Below are 18,720 nucleotides of genomic sequence, written 5' to 3'. Positions count from 1 at the left end.
TTTTATAGTCTCAAGATTTTCACATTCTTGAGGGCAGGGACCATGTCCTATTCACGTTTGGGAAACATACAATAAGCTAAAAGACATCAGGTAATATATTAGCTCTTTTCCTCGTATCACATCCCTTTGTTTCATTTTGTACTGCAGGATCTTTTGATCCTGTGTGTTAGCCCTCTGGGATTTCTCTTCATCATTCAGGGAACTGCTTTTTATTTCTCTTCTGAGCTGAATCCCTTTTTACCCTAGGATCCAATTTCCTGTTTCTTGGTTTACTCTTTTTTTTTTTTTTTTTTTTTTAATGGAGACACTTTCTTAGTAAGAAAGGATGGTGTGGAAGTTTTTCAAGACTCATAAGGGATGGAAAATTCCATAAAATAACTTGAGGAGTTACAAAACAAATGAATAGTTGTAAATGAGTAGGCCAGAGAAGCTAAAACCCAGGGTGACAAGGGGAGGCCTAGAAGCAACTTGTCATGTATCACAACATTCTAGAAGTACTGGGAACCAGAGTTACCAATGAGGATATAAATGGAAGTAGAGGACTAGGTAAAAGTCTAAGACTTTCAATAATAGGGTTGAAATTAAAAGGTTCAGGTTATGTTCTCACATTCTTTCTATTCCTACCCCATTCAGCTGGGTGATGGTTCTTTCTTTTTGGCAGAACATTGGGGGTTTACTTTCTGGAAATCATGAGTCAGGGGTAATTAGTGCAATTGAGAGGAAAGGGTATCGTCCTGAAAGGGTTAACTGTTACCCTCTGCCAATTCAAGAGCAATTATTCCATTCTATTTTTCCTTTCCTATTCCTATTATCTCTCTTCTATTCTATTATTCCTTTCCTCCTCAAATTTACTTTTCTTAGCATTAAGAAGACCTATTTTTTCCATTTGCTTAGTTTTCCCTGTATATCTAGCAGTCATATATCTCAAGATGTTCCTATAAAATATAACAATGTCAGATATTTACAGCTTACTGTGGGCCAGATATGATTCTAAGCACTTAAAATATTTTGAGTCATTTAAGCCTCAGAGCATTAAAGCTCCAAACAACAGTGATAACAATAAATGTTCTTTCAGTAGCACATTTTAATTTCCCTCCCACAAACAAAAGTGACCTGGTTCTCTTCCCTAACAGGGAGATTTGGAGTCTCTTCAGTGTTAGCATAAATTTCTCGATGATTTTCATTCCCTGTTAGTTCATTTACAGTCACTTATTCATATCCTTTAGCCTATAGACTAAATTACAAATCAACGCCCTATGTAAAATTGGTGGTGAAGGAAATGAAAAAGGAAATTGGTTAATACACAAGTATTTGCTTAAACCAGAGCAAGGTTGAAAATATGGTTAGCTGCTATAGTCCTTGTCTCTACAAGTGGATATGAGGCTCTAGTTCATATTTATAACTTCTTTCCTCTGTAACTCATTCTATTTTCCCTTGATACCCAACCAGACTGAGCTGGTTAGGTTTTTTTTTTTTTAATCTAGAGGACAACCCAGAGCTTCCTTGGGTTCTTGAGCTTTCTAGTGGTTCTTGAGCCCTAATGGTCTTATCTATATTGAGCTGCATTCGTTTTCCTTAACTTTTACTGCTAGTTATGGCAGTATTAGGAGGTACTACAAAGTGCTCTGTGAACACTATACTTGACTTTCCTGTGTCTCAGTTGCACAGTAGTAGGGTTTTATTTGCGTGTTTGGCTGTTTATGATCATGGTGAATCCCTCTAGCATACAAAGTTACTTTATTTTGCTTATTGGTCTAGGGTTTTGAGGAGCCTCAAAATGTTAGAGGAATGTTGTGGTAGAAGTATAGAAGTATTCTCTTTTTGGAACAGTATCTCAAAACTATAGTCTTCTACCCTCATGCTGCATCCTATAGAGTTGAGAGGATGAGAAAACCACAGAAAAATGATCATTTCTACTTCTCCCCCTTAGCTCCTAGACCCATATTACAGTTCTGAGAGAGACAGCACTGTATATTGGTTGGTAGTTCAGAGTATCTTGTAGGATAGCACATCAGTTTTGCAAGGTATTGTGTCCTCCACGAGGCCATACTGAGTTTTCAGCACGCCATTTCACCGCTATCTAAGATAAGCCACTTCAGGGAGGTGAGAGTACATTATAAGATCAGTGAATATTGTGTGTTGTTAGTTTCTTGGTCAGAAGTGGTGTTTATGGGTACCGTGACCTTCAGTAAGACATCACTATGTACAGAGTTGGTGAGATCTAGATTTGGTAGAGACTCATGGTGACCATGGATGTCAAATTTCATATCAGGTTTAAGAAGTCATTTAATGTAATTAGCCTGCCACGAGGTAGCTGATTGGTCTCTCCAGACCATGTGCTATATTTTGAGTCCCATGTTGGTCTTTCTCTATTGCAACTTGGGCAGTCTATGGTAACTAGCTAGATCATCTCTGACGAGAGAATTCATGTTGTTTAGATCATGGATATTTCTTATGTAAGTTTGGCTATTGTGCTAAATTAAGCCATGGAATCTATAAAACAGTACTTTTTACCAAGAAACTAACAACAAAAGAAGCACTGACCAAATGTCCACAATATTCACTAGTATTAAAATGTACCTTTATCTCCCCGAAGTAGCTAATCTTAGATAATGGTAGAATGGTATGTTGAAAACTCAGTATGGCATCATGTGAGACATAAAACCTTGCAATACTGAAGTGCTATCTTACAAGATACTCTGAATATGGTGTTTTTTAGGTATTGGGTATATGATTTTCCAAAACAAAGTTTTTTATGCATATAACTCTACCTCCAGGTGCAAGTGGTATTTATAAAAGATCAGACTGGCTCTGAGAACATAAGTAAGTTGTATGAACATGTGGCTCACACAATTCATGACTCTACCTATGGCTCCTGGGAAGCTTTCTCTAAGTAGGTGACAAGGAAGTAAGAAAAAACTAAATCTGGTGCTGCATGATATGCTACCTGCTAGAATTGGGCTACTATAGCTTTATAGCTTTTCAGAGGGAAAATTTTGAAGTAGCATGTCTACCTATTTATTTAGTCTGGACAGAGATACGACTTCAGATATTGATATAAACTTATAGGAACATGCCTAATGGCTATCCTGGATGGTCAGGGGCTCAGAGTAAAAAAAGATTGGAAGATTGGTTTAAGAAGATTGGTAGAAGGAGGTATATAGATGCTCCTCTGATAATATACCCAGACTGAGATAATATTTTTGACTCATATCAATGCCCTTGAAGGGGACTCTCTCCTTCTATAAAGGAGGTAAAATAATTCCTTTTGTTGATGGGTCAGCCTCTTTCCTTAGCTACCCTAGTGCTTGCTCAGATGGGCTTCCGAACCAAGTGGCCGTGATGACCAGTGTTGGAGATTATGTTCCTTAAACAAGAATATTTATTTAACAAAGAGAACATGGATTCTCAAAATCATAGGAGATCTTGTGTAAATCCTGTATTGCCCTTGTAGTATCTTATCAGCCATTACTGAGATTTTGATCAACATTGAATCGCTGGACTAAGGGCTCAAGTGATAGATTTTCCTGACTTGGAGCCTGCCTAGGTTTCAGAGCTTATTCCAGCCTTTGGGTCACATAAAGTTGAGGGTTAAGGGTTACTTTATAGGTAGTTCCGAGCAGCACACCCAAATGTGGCAGATACTGCTTCCAGAATTCAGAGAGGCTAAAATTTTGCATTATGTTACTTTCTTCTTGATAAACAGAAGATTCAGTAATGCACTATGCACATTGCATGTGATGTCTTAACATTCTAGGCTACGACAACTTAAGCAACTTAAACTTCACGGAGGTGGCAAACCTCTCAATTTGTTGTTGTTTTTTTTAATGGCTTTTTGTTTATTTTTCTAATTTTTAAGTAAATTCTGTTTAGTTAACATACAGTGCAATATTGGTTTCAGGAGTAGAGTTCAGTGACTCATCACTTAAATACAACACCCAGTGCTCATCACACAAGTGCCCTCCTTAATGCTCATCTCCCGTCTAGCCCATCCCCCGCCCACCTCCTTCCATCACCCCTCAGTTTGTTCTCTGTCTTTAAGAATTTCTTAGGGTTGGGGCACCTGGGTGGCTTAGTTGGTTAAGTGTCTGACTTTTGGTTTCAGCTCAGGTCATGATCTCAGGGTGGTGGGGTCAAGGCCTGGATGGAGCCATGAGCCTCTGCTCAGCCTGAAATCTGGGGGAGATTCCCCCTCTGTCTCCTCCCCCTTTGCACCTTTTCTCACTTATTCAGGCTGTCTTTCTCTTAAATAAATAAATGAAATCTTAAGAAAAAAAAAAAGATTCTGTTATGGTTTGTTTTCCTCTTTATCTCTTTCCCCCTCTCCCATATGTTCTTCTGTTTTGCAAACCTCTCAATTTGTATGGATCTCTCACTCTCTGGCACACCTATGTCATCTAGAGTACCAGCTACTTCCTTCCCACTGAGGGACGTCCAGTTAACATTATATAAATAGTTTTTCTTGGTGACCTGAGGGATGGTAGGACAATGAAGGTGGTCTTGGACTAAATTTTGATAAAATTTAATAGTTGTATTACTACTTTCCATGTTGGTGAAAGCAGACTGCTTCCGGTGTTCACATTGGACAAATCAGCATTATCTTACTATTTGTAGAAGGTTCGTTAATTGATTTTTGTAAGCAGACTATCTTGATGTCTTTTATTACATATAATGAACACACACTAAGGCTTTGGGAAAGACAAGACCATTGGGCAGATTGAACAGTGCTTCCAATTTCTGATGTATATGGAACTTTGTTCACAGAGGCTCATGGTCAGTATTTAGTATTTCAGAATATTTTGGTATCAACGATAAAAGCATGGTTGGCTTTCCACTGTTAGAAGACTGGAAAAATCCTGAAACTATCAATATTTTATATTGATCTTTTTTCCAAATGTAGTTTATAAATTGTGGCCATTTTATTTGAGTAATGTATTTCAGGGATGTCTGTATTTCTTCACAGAAAATTTAATTCACTTATTAGATTTTCTTTCCCCTTGTGGCAGTAAGATTTCTGTGGATTATTTGTCTAGAAATAATGCTTATGTGCAGCATTAAATGTCTAATAGAGATAAGGATTTAGCCTTCAGTACCTGAAATAAGGTGAGAAAGCTGGATTATTGGATGTCAGCTTATTAGATGTCATCAATAAACTTGGTTCAAATGAGGTAATAGAGTTGGCTAAATATCACCACAGGTATCCAAATGCTTTCACAGAGTTACTAAAGGGGCCTGAATCCCTTCCCACTTTAATCATTTGTTATGCCTCCAGAAGTTTTGCTATGGACAAACTCTTTTGTATCTTTATCACCTTCAAATAGCAATTTCATAGCACCTAGGGTGCTAGACTGTTTGGGCTTATAGGAGCCACAAGACTATAATAGTATGGATAAGACTGCTTAGCATTACATGAAATCGGAAATAAAGGAACATCTAAGGTCTTTGACTATTGTTTGTCTTTTGATGTACAGAAACTTAATTTCAATAAAAGTAACTTAATGATGCCTAACCTAAGAAGGTTTATGTCTGGGGTAGGTAGAGTTAATCTACTTCTAACCGTATTCTGAGAGAGATAGACATGTATTAAATACACATACTATTCTGAAATTTTTGCCTGTGTAACTTGCTGTTGATATTTTAATATAAACTAAATTATTTTTAATACTTTTTCTCTGTTCATAAAAAATAGACAATTGGTTATATACATACTCATATTTACATTTTGAGATATGTCTTTCTGGTCATTTTTCTAGATCAATGGCTATAAAATAATCTGCACACTTCTATTTACTCTGTAAACTTGGCTTTAATATTATCTTTGGGCTAAAAAAAATTAGGCTTTTCCTTCCATGTTTAGTCTGACTGCTAGCTTATATAAATATGCTGGTATAATTAATGAGCCATTAAGATCTGTTTATTAGATGATTACATAATTGAGTAGCAAATAGTATTATTTGTTATTGAGTCTTACAAGAATCTTTTTGCATAATTATTAGAGCATGCATTTTTTATAAATGTTCTAGATTTATTTGTTACATACATGTTTATACTTATGGATGTAATGACTGTTTTTTTTACATTGCATTCGTAGATAATAGTTTTTTTCTGAAATATTAAAAATATAAATATTACATAAAATATAAACCTATAACTTAACAAATTGTTGTAAAATAAATGTCCACATAATCCCCATTGAGTAAACATATTAAGAGAACTTATTAGTTCTCTTTTTATTTGATTTTGTTTGATCATGAGTCCCTTCATTCCCCCTTATGGTAACCACTATTCTGACTTTCATGGCTAAATTTACTTCTTTGGTTTACTTTATATTTTTTCTACATAGGCATGTATTCCTAAACAATGTATTTTAATTTTGCTGCTTTTGGAGCTTTATATTAATGGTAGCATAGACTGTATATTCTATCATGCCTGACCTTTTCTGTGTAGTGTTATTTCTAAAATTAATGTTGCATGTATTTCAGTTAATTTATTTTCATTGCTGTATAATCCATTGTATGAATATATTGTGTTTTGTTTATATATTATGCTGTTGGTGGACATTTGGGTTATTTCCAGTTTTCTACTTTGGGCTATTATAAACAACTCTATTACATGTGAAATGTCAGCTACATATTTATTTGTATACATACATATATGCATAATTTTTCATTGTGTTGCAAAACAGATATCTGCATATGCAGAAGTCTGTTTCTGAATTTCCTAATGTGTTCAATTGGATTTTTTTCATACTATACAAGTATCACATTGTTTTAATTAGTATAGCTTTGTAATAAATTACAACAACTGATAGAACAATTCTTTCCACTTTTTTTTTTTCAAAAAATATCTTGGCTACTTTTACTTTTTTCCTTTACATATAATTTTTTTAAAAAGATTTTATTTATTTTAGAGAGAGAGAGAGAGAGCAGGGAGAGGGGCAGAGGGATAGTGAAAGAATCTCAAGCAGACTCTCCACTGAGCCCAGAGCCCAGAGCACAGTACAGGGCTCGATCATCTCACAACCCTGAGATCATGACCTGAGTCAAAGCCAAGAGTTGAACACTTAACCAACTGAGTCACCTACACGCCCCTCCATATAAATTTTACAGTCAGTCTGTTACACAAACCAGCCCACTGGGATTTTAATTATTATTGGAGTGACTCTTTAGATCAATAGGGAGTTCATTGACATCTCCATAATACTGAGTTTTCCAATTTGTAAACATGATATGTATCTCTATTTAAGTGTTCTTTAATTATTCTCATTAAATTGTTTTTCTTTTTTCCAATGAGGCCTTCTATATCTTTTGTGAATTTAATATTTGTAGCTTAATATTATGGTCCTCAGTATGTATTATAGTATGTGGCAGTATCAATCTGTGGTTAAGAACATGGGCTCTGGAATCACATTGCCAGAGTAATATTAGACTTAGTTTTGACCTCTCTATGCTTCTATTTCCTCATATGTGAAATAGAGACAGAAATTCCTCATAGAATTTTTGTGAGACTAAATATGTTATACTTCTCCCAAATTTAGAACATGAAAAAGCATCTGATAAAGATTTAATGTATATACAAATTATTCATTCATTTATATTATTCTCTTTTAAAACATTCCTTTTAGATTATTAGTGGATGCATTTAGTTGAACTCTTATAAGAAGCTTAAACCTTAAATTATTACATAATGTACATTTAAACTAACTTCGTAACTGAATCAAATATACATCTTCATAATATTTAATATTCTAATCTAGATAGGCACTATATCTAGTAAAATTTTTTACATCCTATAGTGATATGTTTTAGCACTCTACATATAGGCTTATGCATTTCTCATTGTTATCTTCTATGTTATTATTTTTGCTATTGTGAACACAATTTCATTTTCCATGGTAATGTTTTAAATGGTTATTACTGGTATGTTATGTAAATTATTTTTTGTATTTTGTTACTGGTTACATAATTCTCACATACATGTATCTCATATATATTTACATACACATACTTTTCTCCTCGTTTCTAGTTGTTTTCTCCATATCAACCAAATGACACACTTATAGTTTCTTAGATATAAATGTTGGAGCTTTTTTCTATTTGTCTATAATGTATTACCACAAACCATGTGGCTTGAAACAACACTCATTTATTATGCCAGTTTCTGTCTTGGTACACCTTAGCTGGGTCCTTTGTCCACAGTGTCACAAGGCTACATCAAGGTGCCACCTGGGGCAGTGGTCTCATGTGAAGTTCAGTTAGGTAACTTTCAAACTTACACAAACTTTTTCAAACTTACACAAACTGTTGGTGGAATGTAGTTCCTCATGATCTTAGGAATGAGGGTCTTATTTACTTGCTCTCTATAGGCTAGAGGCCTCTGTAGGTTGTCAGCTGAAGGTTATCCCCAACTCTTAGAGGCCATCTGCAGTTCCTTGCTATGTGTCTTCCCCCAAATGACTGCTTTGTTCCTTCAGAGCCAGCAGAGGAGAGAGACTTCAAGCAGGACACATAATCTTATATAACTTAATCATATAATCCTATCTCTTTCCTCACTTTTAACATTCTCTGATTAGAGGCAAGTCAGGTCCTGCCTATACATAAGGGAATCACAGGAAGGCATGAGTGCCAGGAGGGTGGGCATCTTGCGGATCCTAGAGTCTGTTTATTACAGAGCCATTTTTCTGATCAATAGATTCTTTACAAACAAAACCCTGTTTTAAGCCACTATCTTATCTAAATTATGGCTATAGCTTTTTAAAACTGGTGTATCTTTTTCAGTCCCTGCCTAATTTCAGTCTGTTTTATATATAGCCACCAGAGTGATCCCATTAAAACACAAATCAGATCACGTCGATTCTATACTCACAAGGTTTCTCTCATCAGGATAAAACCATACTCCAGTGGTTTCTCATGTCGTCAAAGAAAAATCTGGAGTTATTGCAATGGCCTTAGAGAGTCCTGTGTGATCTGGACCCCTCATATTACTTTGACCTCATCTCCTAATACTTCTCCCTTTTTATTCCTCTTCAGTTTTACTGGGCACCTCACTCTTCAAACATGCCAGACATGCTCTCACCTTAGGTTCTTTGTTCAAGCTGTTCTGCCTGAAACACTTTTCCTTCTGATGGCTCCATGGCTTGCTTCCTCACTTCTAACAGGTCTTCATGAAGTGTCTGTCACCTTCTTGGTGAGGTCTTCCATAACCACCTTATTTAAAATTGCGTTTAGTTATCCATCCCTATCACCTCCTTCTTAAAACTCTCTATTCACTTTCTTTCCTGCTTTAGTTGTATCCATACTGTGTTTTGTTAACTTTTTATATTGTCTTTCCCTCTAGTATTTTGCATTTCATGAGGCCTGGGATTTTCGTGCAGTTGTGTTCAGTGATGTATCCTGGGTGCTTAAACAGTGGTTGGCACTTAGTAGGTATTCAACCAATATTTCTTAGAATTAAGTAAATTGAATTTTGTATCATGGAAGAGTGGTTTCCAAATAAACAGCCTTATCATCTTCTAAAGGAAATTATTACCTCTTTTCATAATGGCTTTTTTTTTTCATCTTTTTTTTTTTTTTTTTTTTTTACATTCAGCTTAAACTTCTAGAAAATGTTAAAAAATAATAGGCAATTTTGCCTTCCTCATGACCTTAATGGGAATGCATTTCCTGTTTATGCTTTTAGCTCTTGCACGGAGATAAATTTGTTTTTAAAATCAAATTAAAGAAGTAACCTTTCTTTAATTTACTTAGAATTTCTTTGAGGGCAGGGGATAGAGAGTGGATGTTGAATCTTAAGTAACTTTTAAGCATCTGATCTGATGATTATATGGTTCTTTTCTATTACATACTGATGTTATGAATTACATCAGGAGATGTTTTAATATTAAACTATTCTTCCTGGAATGAACTGTACTTGGTCACAGTCTGCTGTTTTTTAATTTATTGCAGGACCAAATTTGCTAAGCTTTACATTATTCCTATTACTTGTAAGATCTTAAAAGTCGTACATGATTTGTTAAAGTTTCTGTTTACTCATTCTCTAATGAGGAGAATCCAGTCTGGCATATATTTGTTTTCAGAGTTGCTCCAGTTCACCTTGGACCATCTCATTGTATTCTAGATCCTATAGACTCCTTCTTTTGAGCATAAACCAGAGGACACTGAGGGTCAGTTTCACCTCCTATTCACTGATAAGTAGCCTAGAGAAATCAGAAAGACCACTAGGTCTCCCTACACCTTCATAACTTAAAGCCTTTTTACTTAGTTGATCCTTCCTATTTTTCTAACAAAATATCTATATAAAGTCATCCTTGACATCTTTCTTCGTTGGCTCCATATATTCAGGATATTTTGTCAGTTCTTGATGTAATTAAAAATCCCTCTAGATAACTGAGTCTATGTCTGGATTTTCTTTCTTTCTTTCTTTCTTTCTTTCTTTCTTTCTTTCTTTCTTTCTTTCTTTCTTTCTTTCTTCTTCTTTCTTTCTTTCTTTCACTCTCTCTCTCTCTTTCTTTTTCTTTCTTTTCTTTTCTTTTCTTTTCTTTTCTTTTCTTTTCTTTTCTTTTCTTTTCTTTTCTTTTTTTTCTTTTCTTTCTTCACATATCATTACTACACTTTAAAGATTACTGCAGCTTTGTAATGTGTTCTGATGTTAAACCTCTTCCTAGTAGTTATTCCATTGTTTTGCTGGTATTGAATGGTGTTGTGGAGAGTCTGAAACCAACTTAACCTCACCCCCACCCCGACACACACTTAGTGATTTGATCTTTTTTTTTTCCTGGATACCCCACTGATTCTTTTAATTTAAATCTAATTAATAGCTTGATTAGGCTTTGTCTCGGTGTTGACTATTCTGGTGCAGTTTACCCTGGGACATGTCGTACTTTATATACTTAGGTTCATGGCTTCTTTTCTCACAGAATCTCTTGACTAATATCATTAAGGTGTGTCCTGCTAGTTCTGTTTCCTCATCAAGAAATTGACAAATTATTTCCATTATATTTTCCACACTCCTATTCAGTCCTCAATACCTTGTGTTTTTTAAGTCTGCTTTTTTTTTCTGCTTCCAATTGTGCTTTAATTTTTATAACAGTTTTATTCTTTTTTTTTTTCTTAGCTTTGCCAGTTGATGTTTTAAATTGTTTTTTTTTTTCTCCTTTTTTTTCCCCTGAGCTTGTACAGCTCTACTTTGTGAAGAGCTTATTGGAGACCATTGCTTTTATTAAATATTTTTGACATAACATTCTATAAGTAGTACAATGTATTTTGATACATTGATACAACTTAATTCATGGAAAATTATTTGGTCATAGTTTTCAAGTGTTTAATGGCAACTGTTTGTGTGTGTATTTGTATTTAGCACCTGTTCATCCTGTTATTTTCCTCCTTTTTCTTGGAGCACCTTTGTACATATCCCATGGTATTTGAAGAGATGTTAATCTCTTCATTATCAACTGTTTGTAGGAGGCTCTTGTTGAAGAGAAAACAGGATCATGTTTCCTGTTAGCTGGAATTTTTCTATAGGCCTGAGTTGTGTGTGTGTGTGACCCTTTTTTTGTGCTGTCCCACCCATCTGACTATGGAGGTAGTCAGTTTTGCTATCAAAAATTATCTCTATAACCAATAATGAATTATTGCCTGTCTGACTCCTTGTTCCACATTTCCTCTTCCTACTAAGAAACATAGTAGGACCAGGGATACTTCTGCTGCCTTTTTCCACTGTTGCAAACAGACCAAAAAGTTTTTCCTCTACATTCTGTGTCTCAATTTTGAGAAATTTGAGAAATTTGTTCTTTTTACTTAGGAGTTTATTCTTTGGGGAGGTGGTGGTGGTGGTATTTTGTTGTGTTTTATTGTCATGGGCATCCATGACATTTTTTTCTCAATTTCTACCCCTCCCCTATCAGTGTTTGTTCTATTTTTGCTACACTTGACTGCCTTCAACTTATTTTATGGCTAAAAATTTTTCGGTTATGCTATTTTCTTTTCCCCTCAATCCATGAAGTCATTTCTAGGATAAGAAAGGGGAAATGCCAAATTAACACTGTAATCTTCAAAGAACTCTGAGTCTTTTGGTTTTATTGTATTTTACCTAGCAAAAATTGTTTTTAGTTTTATAAACTAAGTATGGACCATTTCTCTAAATTGATGACAGATTTTTCCCTTAGTTTTATATATATTTAGTTATTTTGCCAGATACCTAGGGATTGACATTGAATTACCATATTTGATTCTTTTTTAATCCAAATTTTAATTTAAAATCTAGTTAGTTAACATATATAGTACAATGTTGGTTTCGGGAGTAGAATTTAATTCATCACTTAAGATAACACCCAGTTCTCAACATAATAAGTGTGCTCCTTAATGCCCATAATCCATTTAGGCCATCCCCTGCCCACCTCCCCTCCATCAACTGTCAGTTTGTTCTCTATAGTTTAAGAGGCTGTGATTTGCTTCCATCTTTTTTCCCCCCTTACCCTGTGTTCATCTGTTTTGTTTCTTAAATTCTACATATGAATGATATCATACAGTATTTATCTTTCTCTGACTTACTTTGCTTAGCACATAATACACTCTAGCTCCATCCACAATGTTGCAAATGACAAGATTTCATTCTTTTAGATAGTTGAGTAATATTCCTTTGTATATTCCTTTTCTTATGTGATTGTTGAAGTTAGGACTTCCAATTCTACGTTAAATAACAGTGGTAAGAGTGGACATCCTTATCTTGTTCCTGACGGCAGAGGAAAAGCTCTCCATTTTTCCCCATTGAGGATGATACTAGCTGTGGGTGTTTTATAAATAGGCTTTATTATGTTGAAGTATGTTCCCTCTAAACCTGTTTTGTGAGGGTTTTTATCAAGAATAGATTATGTATTTTGTCAGATGCTTTTTCTGCATCCTTTGAGTATATCATGTAGTTCTTACCTTTTCTTTTATTAATGTGGTGTATCACACTGATTTGTGAATATTGAATCAGCCTACAGTTCAAGAATAAATCCCTCTTGATCGTGGTGAATAGTCCTTTTAATGTACTGTTAGATTCAATTTTCTCGTATCTTGTTGAGAATTTTTGCACCCATGTTCATCAGGAATATTGGCTTATAATTGTCCGTTTTAGTGGGGTCTTTGTCTGATTTTAGAATCAGGGTAATGCTGTCCTCATAGAATGAGTTTGGAAGTTTTCCTTCCATTTCTACTTTTTGGAACAGTTTGAGAAGAAGAGAGATGAATTCTTTTCTTTCTTTCTTTTTTTTAAAGATTTATTTATTTTAGAGAGGTGAGACTTATACTGCTATGTACTTCTCTCTTATGACCACCTTTGCTGCATCCCAAAAGTTCTGGACTGTCATGTTTTCATTTTCATTTGCTTTCATGTATTTTTAATTTCTTCTTTAATTTCCTGGTTAATCCATTCATTCTTTAGTAGGATGTTTTTTAACCTTCGTGTATTTTTGGTCTTTCCAAATTTTTTCCTGTGGTTGCTTTATAGAATTGTGGTCAGAAAAGATGCATGGTATAATCTTAGTCCTTTTATACTTGAGAAGGCCTGATTTGTGACCCAGAATGTGATCTATTAGGAAGAATGTTCCATGTGCACTGGAAAAGAATGTGTATTCTGCTGTTCTAGGATGAAAAGTTTTGCATAGGTCTGTTAAGTCCATCTGGTCTAGTGAGTCATTCAAAGCCATTGTTCCCTTGTTGATTTTCTACTTATATTATCTATCCATTCCTGTAAGTGGGGTGTTAAAGTTCTCTACTATTATTGTATTGTTATCAGTGAGTTTCTTTATGTTATTAATTGATTTATATGTTTGGGTGCTCCCAAGTTGGGGGGCACAAATATTTGTAATTGTTAGATCTTCTTATTTGACAGACCCCTTTATTATGATATAGTGCCTGTCTTCATCTCTTGTTACAGTCCTTGGTTTAAAAAGTGACTTTGTCTATTTTAAGTATGGCTATTCTCTCTTTTGATGTCCATTAGCATGGTAAATGGTTTTCTATCCCCTCACTTTCAATCTGGAGGTGTCATTAGCTCTAAAAGGAGTCTCTTGGAGGTGTATACAGATAGGTATTGGTTTTTTTGTTTGTTTGTTTTTATCCATTCTGATACCCTGTGTCTTTTGATTGGAGCATTTATTACATTTACATTCAGAGTGATTATTCATAGATACGCATTTAGGGACGACTGTGAAGTCGTTATTTCTGGAGATTCTCCCTGTTTCTTTCTGGTCTTTGTTGCTCTTGGTTTTTCTTTCCCTCTCAAAGAGTCTGCTTTAATATTTCTTGCATGGCTGGTTTAGTGTTTACGAAGTTCCATTAGTTTTTGTTTGTCTGGGAAACTCTTTATTTCTCCTTCTATTCTGAATGGCATCCTTGCTGGATAAAGTATTCTTTGCTGCAGATTTTTCCCATTTAGCATGTTGAATATATCATGCCACTCTCTTTTGGTCTGCCAAGTTTCTGTGGATATATCTGCTGCTAATCTGATTTGTCTTCCCTTGTAGGTTAGGGGATTTCTTTCGCCTTGCTACTTTCAGGATTTTTTTCTTATCTCTGTATTTTGCAAGTTTCTTTGGATAGATCTGCTGCTAACCTGATTTGTCTTCCCTTGTAGGTTAGGGGATTTCGTTCCCCTTACAACTTTCAGTATTCTTTCCTTATCTCTGTATTTTGCAAATTTTACTAAGATATGTCTTGGTGTTGGCAGGCTTCTGTTTATTTCGATGGGAGTTCTCTGTGCGTTCTTGATTTGGATGTCTCTTTCTTTCCTCAGATTAGGAAGTTTTCAGCTATGATTTGCTCAGATAAACCTTCTGGCCCCTTTCCTCTCTCTTACTCTTCTGGGACTCTTATAATACGAATGCTATTATATTTTATGGAGTCACTAAGTTTCCTAAATATGAATTTGTGATCCAAATTTTTCTTTCCCTCTTCAGGTTTATTATTTTACATAATTCTATTTTTTATATCACTTATTCATTCTTCTCCTTCTTCTGTCCCTGTGGTCATCACAAATCCCATCTGTTTTGCATCTTGGTATTAGCATTTTTTATTTCTGACTGACTAGTATTTGGGTCATTTATCTTTGTGCTAAGGGTTTCTCTGTTTTTTTCTATGCTTTTCTCAAGGCCAGCTAGTATACTTATGATTTTGTTTTAAATTCTGGTTCAGACATATTACTTATATCTATTTTGATTACCTCCCTGCCTGTGACCTCTTCTTGTTTTCTCTTTTAGGATGAATTCCTCCATCTTGGCATTTCGTCCAGGTCTCTGTCTTTTATGTGTTAGGAAAGCCTGTTCCTGGGCCTATTTCCACTAGAGCTGAAGCTTTGTAGCACTCTGATGAGTAGACCTAGAGCATGCAGCTGGTCTTCTGGGGGAGGGACCTGCTGCTGCTCTCTCAATCATATTTTCCCTATTAAAAAGACAGGTGGAGAGCACAGAGGGGCAGGATGTGGTGTAAGCTGCTCCAGCCTCCACTGTATGCGCTCTGTCCCTCCCTGAAGGTCTGTGCTGATGCGAGTGGTGAAAAATGATGTCAGCCCGCTCTCATTTCTGGACAGGGGAGTTCACACCTACCACAGTTTAAGAGGTCCTCACAGAAGAGCAAACAGTTTCCTTTCTTGTATTTCTGGCTTCCGTGAAATCCCTGCCTTCACCCTGTCTGTGTCTAAGGCTTCTGCCTACCTGGTGGCCTAGTGCTCCTTTGTTTTATCTTAGGCTTGCAGCTAGGTTTCAAAACTACAAATTTTAGGAACCTGGTGCAGATCCTTTGGAGGAAGGTCTCACCAAGCTCTGGCTAGTACTAGTTTGTTCCAGAAAAGCAGTTGTAGGACCATGCAGGGGTTTGGAGTTTATGATAAAGTGTAGCAAAAAGCCAGTATCCAGATTAGCTGCCTGCAGTAGTCATCTCTGCTCATAAGCTAATGAATGGGGCAGCTCAATGGCACCCACAGCTCTTTTGTCCCTTGAGAGGCAGTGCTGCCTCTCTCAAATGCACTCCAAGAAGGGGAACTCGCCCAGCATGATCCAGGGGATCCTCAGAGCATGCAGTCAGCTCCAGGGCCTCTGCCCTTTTTCTCTACAGGAGCACGCTGTGCCCACCAGGCTTACCCTGGGAGTGGTATGGACTTCTAAAACTTCAGACTTTCAGCTCTGCTGTTTATAAAACTTATGATAATCAGCTCCTCTTATTTTCTCAGTGTTTTTGAGAAAGTGTCTTTCTTGTGCAGTCCCCTGTGTTCTGCTTTCTCTTTCTCTCTCTCTCTCTTTCTCATCTCTCCATGATCAGGGCTTCCTCCTCTCTGCAGCACCCAAGATTCTTTTCTTCCCTGAATCACATCACCATACGTCTTACCTTCCATGATGTGGCCTCTTTTCTCCCTCTGGTTATGCAGTTTGTTCTCCCAGTCCTCAGATTGATCTCCTGGGTATTCAGAATGATTTGACAATTATCTAGCTGTCATCAAGGGATGAGGCAAGCATAAGGGCTTCCTACCATGATCACCATGATCTTCACTCCTCTCACCATTTTTGACTCTTAAAGGCATCTGTCAAACATTTTTTCTCTTTATGGATGCCACTGAATAGGTAAAACATGCAATTGCACCAAGTTCAAAAACTATAAAAGATACTCAGAAGTATGTTCCTCCTCACCCCCAAAGCTAACAATTCTTACCAGTTGTTTTGTCCTTGTAGAGAGATTCTATGTAAAAACAAATACATATTTAGTATGCCTGGGTGGCACACTTGGTTAAGCATCTGACTTTTGATTTTGGCTCAGGTCATGAACTCGGGATCATGGGATCGAGGGCCATGCTGGGCTCCATGGTTAAGATTCTCTTTTTCTCCCTCTCCCTCTGTCCCTTACCCCACTGAGTGCACTCTCCCTCTCCCAAAATAATTAAATAAAATGTTTTAAAAACAAACAAAACAAAAAACAAGTATGTATTTATGAGTATATTCAAGTGATTTTCCATTTTTATTCAAATGATACTGCTATATACACTGCTTTGTGCTGCTCTGTTTTCACTTAACATAACTTGGAGATAATTCTTTATCTAAACATATATAGTTGCTATGTTGAATATCTGCATAATATACCACTATAAAATCCTCTTCAAACATTTGAACTCTGTTCTATGATTGGACTCTTAAGATTTTTTATTTGCTCTTATGACCAGTCTGCAATAAGTGTTCTTATAAATATGACTTTGTGCTCATCTTTGAATATAACTCTAAGATAAATCAGGAAGTACGTGATTAGAAGGCTGGTTGCTTCTTGAACTTTTGTTTCCTCAAATACCACCTTTCACAGAAACTGTCCCTAACCACTCAATCTACCATAGCCACCTAATTGATGTTGTCTTCATATTACCTTTTTAATATACTTTTTTATCATAGAATTTTTAAACATGAGAAGTAGAATGAGCAATAATATAATGGAAGTTCCATGTACCTGTCTTACTTTCATCAGTTATTAGTATTTTCCAGTCTTGTTTTATCTCTCTCCCCTGCTCCCATAAACATTTTTTAAGTTCTTTAAAGCAAATTCCAGATATGCCATTTTCTAGGAACAATTTGGTATGTATATCTAACATTTAAGACCTGTTTATTTAAAAAAAAGCATAACCACTTTGCCATGGTTATATTTAACAAAATTAACACCATTTTCCTGATCTCATTCAGTATCTATCCCATGTTTTCCTATGTGACTAAAAAATGCACTTTATAGGTTTTGCTTAAATCACAATCAGAACAGAATCTTCACATCTGCTTGATAGTTTGCTTTTAATTTATAAGTTACCTTATCCCTTTTTCGTATTTTTCCCTGAAAAAATAATATATAACAATGTGTGGGATTTTCCAAATTCTGGGCGTGGTTACTGTTTTCCTCCTTGTGGTCATCTTTCATCATATTTTTCTGATTTTTGTATTTCCTGTAAGCTGATAGTATAATGTGTAATAACTTGCTGGCTAGTTTCAGGTTTAATTTTCTTGGCAAGAATATTTCATAGATTGTGCAGTGTACATGCTTTTGCATCGCAGCAGGAGCCGCATGATTTCCACTTATCTCTCTTTTATCGATGTTGAGAGACAAGTGGAAATCATGCATGTTTAAAGATAGATCAGTGTGTTTGGGTGTTATTAGCTTTATTTGGCAATTATAAAGTTAGCCATTGACATTTTACCTAATGAACATTTCCTGGATGGGTAGAAAAATTAGTCTGTCATTCCTTATGTAATTAATTGCTGATACAAGTGGTGGCAGTTTGCAGTTTTTATGAATTTGCTAATGTCCTCTAATTTCTAAATTAGTAGTTGAGAATTTACTATTCCTACATTTAGATAATTAAAAAACTAGATTAGAAAATGCCCCTGATCTTTAAATAATGTTCCAATGAGAAGAACTTTTGAAGTCTGTAACTAATCAAAAAGATTACAAATGTGTTTGAAGAAACTGTGATCTTTTTCATAAAATTTGTATTCCCATGTGGAGGTATTCTTTTGAGACACCAAGAAAGTTTCTTAAACTTTTAGGATATATTTTATAAAATCTGCTTTATTGTCTCTTTTTATATAGGTTATTAAGTGTGCTGTGCTGTGATCTAGACACTCTTCTCCTGCTAGAGGCTCAGTATCAAGTATCTGAAATGTTACTAAATGCTCAAGAAGAAAATATCTTAGAAACCTCTGAAAGCCACAGGTAAAACCAA

General features: G+C 35.6%; 1 protein-coding gene across 6 annotated transcripts in view; it reads left to right on the top strand.

Moving 5' to 3' along the window:
• The window catches only part of TBC1D32 (TBC1 domain family member 32), a 211,472-nt gene that overhangs the window by 110,283 nt on the left and 82,469 nt on the right, over positions 1-18,720 (top strand). For all 6 annotated transcript variants that reach the window (XR_005353848.1, XR_005353847.1, XM_038526673.1 and 3 more), the window contains one exon: positions 18,588-18,710. Coding sequence is in view for 4 of the 6 variants with exons in the window: in XM_038526673.1 (XP_038382601.1) it covers positions 18,588-18,710 (123 nt within the window). In the remaining 2 variants the exon portion in view is untranslated. The remainder of the gene's footprint in view (positions 1-18,587; positions 18,711-18,720) is intronic.

The sequence above is a fragment of the Canis lupus genome, chromosome 1, assembly GCF_011100685.1.
Source record: "Canis lupus familiaris isolate Mischka breed German Shepherd chromosome 1, alternate assembly UU_Cfam_GSD_1.0, whole genome shotgun sequence".
Lineage (NCBI taxonomy): Eukaryota > Metazoa > Chordata > Mammalia > Carnivora > Canidae > Canis > Canis lupus.
The sequence above is the reverse complement of the archived record's forward strand: the minus strand, read 5'-3'. Positions and strand labels throughout refer to the sequence as shown.